This window comes from Monoraphidium neglectum (assembly GCF_000611645.1).
Source record: "Monoraphidium neglectum strain SAG 48.87 unplaced genomic scaffold scaffold00267, whole genome shotgun sequence".
Taxonomy (NCBI): domain Eukaryota; kingdom Viridiplantae; phylum Chlorophyta; class Chlorophyceae; order Sphaeropleales; family Selenastraceae; genus Monoraphidium; species Monoraphidium neglectum.
Genome location: NW_014013361.1, coordinates 1 through 3,364, shown reverse-complemented (window position 1 = coordinate 3,364; position 3,364 = coordinate 1). Strand labels below are relative to the sequence as shown.

The 3,364-nt window shown below is 61.2% G+C and overlaps 1 protein-coding gene across 1 annotated transcript in view; it reads right to left on the bottom strand.

The window, feature by feature from the left end:
• The window catches only part of MNEG_2372 (hypothetical protein), a gene marked incomplete at both ends in the record, with an annotated part of 5,907 nt that extends 4,102 nt beyond the window's left edge, over positions 1 to 1,805 (bottom strand). Inside the window, 4 exons of the mRNA XM_014049147.1 lie at positions 117 to 341; positions 778 to 898; positions 1,261 to 1,316; positions 1,743 to 1,805. Of these exons, the coding sequence (XP_013904601.1) occupies positions 117 to 341; positions 778 to 898; positions 1,261 to 1,316; positions 1,743 to 1,805 (465 nt within the window). The remainder of the gene's footprint in view (positions 1 to 116; positions 342 to 777; positions 899 to 1,260; positions 1,317 to 1,742) is intronic.
• Between the last annotated feature and the right edge of the window lie 1,559 nt (positions 1,806 to 3,364).

Genomic DNA, 3,364 nt, shown 5'->3' with positions numbered 1-3,364 from the left:
GCGCTGGAGATGGCAGCCATCGAGCGGAGCTCCCAGCCATCGGAGCGCCGCGCGTTTGTTTGGTACGAGCATTTCCCGCCGATGCGGGGCGCGGCGCGGCCGTGCTCGCCTCGCACCTGGTGCTCTAGGGTGCTCAGGTCGCCCTCAAATCCGCTGAACCCCCCGTTGGCGCACGCGGGCGTGGCGGCGCCCGTTGTTGCGCGGGGTGCAGCCGGCGGCGCCTTTTTGGCGGCGGGCGTGATGGTGACGTCACCAAAGTTGGCCGCGAACTGCTCACACCACACGGCGAGCACGCGGCAGTTTGTGGAGAAGTCGGCCTGCGGGACAAGCGCCACCTGGACCTACGGTGGGGGGGGGCACAGGGCAGGAGGGGCGGAGCGGGCGCATCAAGGGGTGTGGGGTGTGAGCGCCGATGTATGCAAAGGGGAAATGAGGCATTCAGGGGCGTGCAGAATGCATGGGAGTGATGGTGTTCGGCCCTGTCAGGGTGTGGCGGTGCATCCCGCGCGATTGGGATCACAGCAGCGCGTCGCAATGCGCGCCATGGGGAGCGTGCACTGGTGTGTGGCACGCGATCGGGCTATGTCCTGAGGCGCAGGCCGCCCAGGTGTGCTGGGTACACATATTGTGTCAATGATGTGGCGGCTGGCTGGCGAGTGTCTTGGGATCAACAGCTAGCACAGTAAGCCCTGCACACACACCTCGTTTGACCGGATCGCCCCCCCGTACAGCTGCAGTGCATATTGCAACCTCGAAAGCCGCGATTGCGGGGCGCACCTTTTCCTCGTTATAGGCACGCGTCAGGCGCGCCGGCGCCGCGCGGAAGCCGGCGAGCAGGTCTGCGCGCGAGCTGGACTTCGCGCACCACCAGTAGGCCGCGGGAGCAGCGCCATCGTACCTGCCAGGAGGAAGGTTGGGGTGTGGGTGGGGTGGTGGGCGTGGAACTTCATGATCGTGAGTGTGGAGTGAAGGGTGCTTTCACAACCCGCGCACAAAGTCGGGCGATGCTTCAAGTGTGGTGTGCTTGCCATCCAGAGCTGACAACAGGGGACCAACGCTCGCAACTTCCCGAGAAGCGCGATGATTGAGGCAAGGAAGGGTATGCTGACAAGAGGGGAGGGGGGTGCTGCAACACCCAGGGAAGCATGCTGATTATGTCCAACAAACCAACAACAAGCATCGGCCGCCCCCCCTTGGTTCGGCGGACGAGGAAGTTTGGGCAGGCGGGGCAGGCGGCGGGGCGGGCGCTGAGCGGCTCACGTGAAGCCGTCGACGGTCACAGATGAGCAGTTGTTGACAGTAACCGTCCCGGCCACCTGATAATTTTGCGGTTGGTACGGTGTGCACGTGGGGCGGTGCGGTGTCGACGCGTCGAGGCAGTGGGTTGGTTCATAACAGTGATGATGGCAGTGACGCCTGTGGGCGTTGGCGCAGGCGGGTCACTCAGCGAGCACAGTTGGCCGGCGACCCCATGGCGCCTCTCACGTTGTGCTCCAAGTTGGATAGCTTTCCTGTGAAGCCGGAAAAGGCACAGGCTGGCGTGGTGGCGGCGGCCGCACCCGGCGGTGCGGTCACCAAAAGCAGCATAGAGAGAGCCGCTGCCACCGCAGCGCCGCACACATTTTGAAGCATAGTTGAGGGCGCGGCGCTGGGTAGTTTGCAAGCGACAAGGCAGTGATAACTTCGATTGACAATCGAAGCGGAAATGTCGCCCTTGAAGGCACTGCAAATCCGCGACCCACCATCCGGGCACCACCCACCCAGCGAGCAGCAGCTGCCAGCTCCGTGCTGTCAGTGGCACTCATTCGCTGGAAGGCCGAGGAGATTCGGGACCAAAATATGTCACAGTCGCGAGTTGCGCTCGCAGCTGCTGGTGAGGTCCGCCGCCAGTGTTGGATCATATGTACGGTACCATCATGACAGTGAGGGGCTGCTGGGGTGCTGAATGGATGCGGTCCCCACGTTGCATAGCGGCCACTATGTACAACACTCTTTGCGATTTCTGGTGCCATAACATCACGACACCTCAGCTGTGCACGGCTCCAAATCGCCAGGCCTGACATTGCCAGCCCTCCCGACCTTTGCCCATCAGCATGTTGTGGGCATGCGACCGCCGAGGGCGGGTGCACGCGCAACAATGCTTGGGAGGGTTTAGAGGTTTAAGCGGGCATGAGCAAAAGTTTTCCAAAGGGCGGGCTCGCACCACGCAATCAATCCGCGGTGACGAGGCCTGCACTATTGTGCACACGACAGTCCGGGCCGTTCCTGGGGCCCCAGGAACGGCGGCACCAATTACGCGTGTATATGTGGATGTTGGCTGTTACTGCGTGCGCACTGCATGACCTGCTGCTCGACCACGACTTGCCGCAGGCTCTGTGGCACCTTTGGTCCTTAACTTGGGTACAGCCTTTGACTTGCACATTTCTTGCCAGGACCCAGCGACTGCGAGAGCAGCAGCGGCGGACCGCAGACCGGCCGTCTGGTGATACCTGTAAGTCTTAAATATAATTATTTTCATCTTGGGGTGCGGGCCTATTGTGGCGGCGGCGTGGCAAATTAACATTGCGACACGCACGCACATACACACCCACTGCTGTTTTCATTTCTTGTTGGGGGTAGGTTTATTTGTCAACTTGGGAAATGGAGCAGACCCTGTACAGTTACAGGTTGAGATTGTGGTGGCCAAGCAAATAGACAAAAGATTCAGGAGATGTGCTTATTTGGACCATCGCACGCACTCAAAGACGTTTCTTGCCAGGTAATAAGCCGCACAAAGTCTCTTCTGGGCCCAGAAGAGAGCCCCGGGGCTGCATTGAAACCAACCGACAGCCAGCATTAGATTAGGTCATCCCTGATGTTGTGGATTGCTTGGAGCAGATCGGTTTGATCACGCGAGGATCGATGCAGCCCAAATAGGGCCTGCGCCAAACAAACGCGCAGCCATATATGTTGCGTCTGTGGTTGCGGACGACGCAGGCGTGTATAATCGTGCGCTGCAGCAACAAAGCTCGTGCTGCCCGACTAACGGACCAGGCCAGCCGCCGCCACCTCCGCAACCGCTGCTGCCTGCAGCAGCTTCCGGCCACCCAGAGCGGCGATGGGCGTGATGGTGACGGAACCAAAGTTGGCCTTGGCCGTCTCGCACCACACGGCCAGCACGCGGCAGTTTGCGGCGAAGTCAACCTGGGGGACAAGTGACAGCTGAACCTGCGGGGCGGCCAGGAAGGGCGGAACGGGTGCATCAGGCGGGCGAGGGATGCGGTAGGTCTCAAAGCGGAAAGAGGCAGGGCCGGGGCATGTGGGGTGCGCGGGAGCGACGGGAGTTGATTCCGTCAGTGTGCGGTGGTACGGTGATGTTATGTAC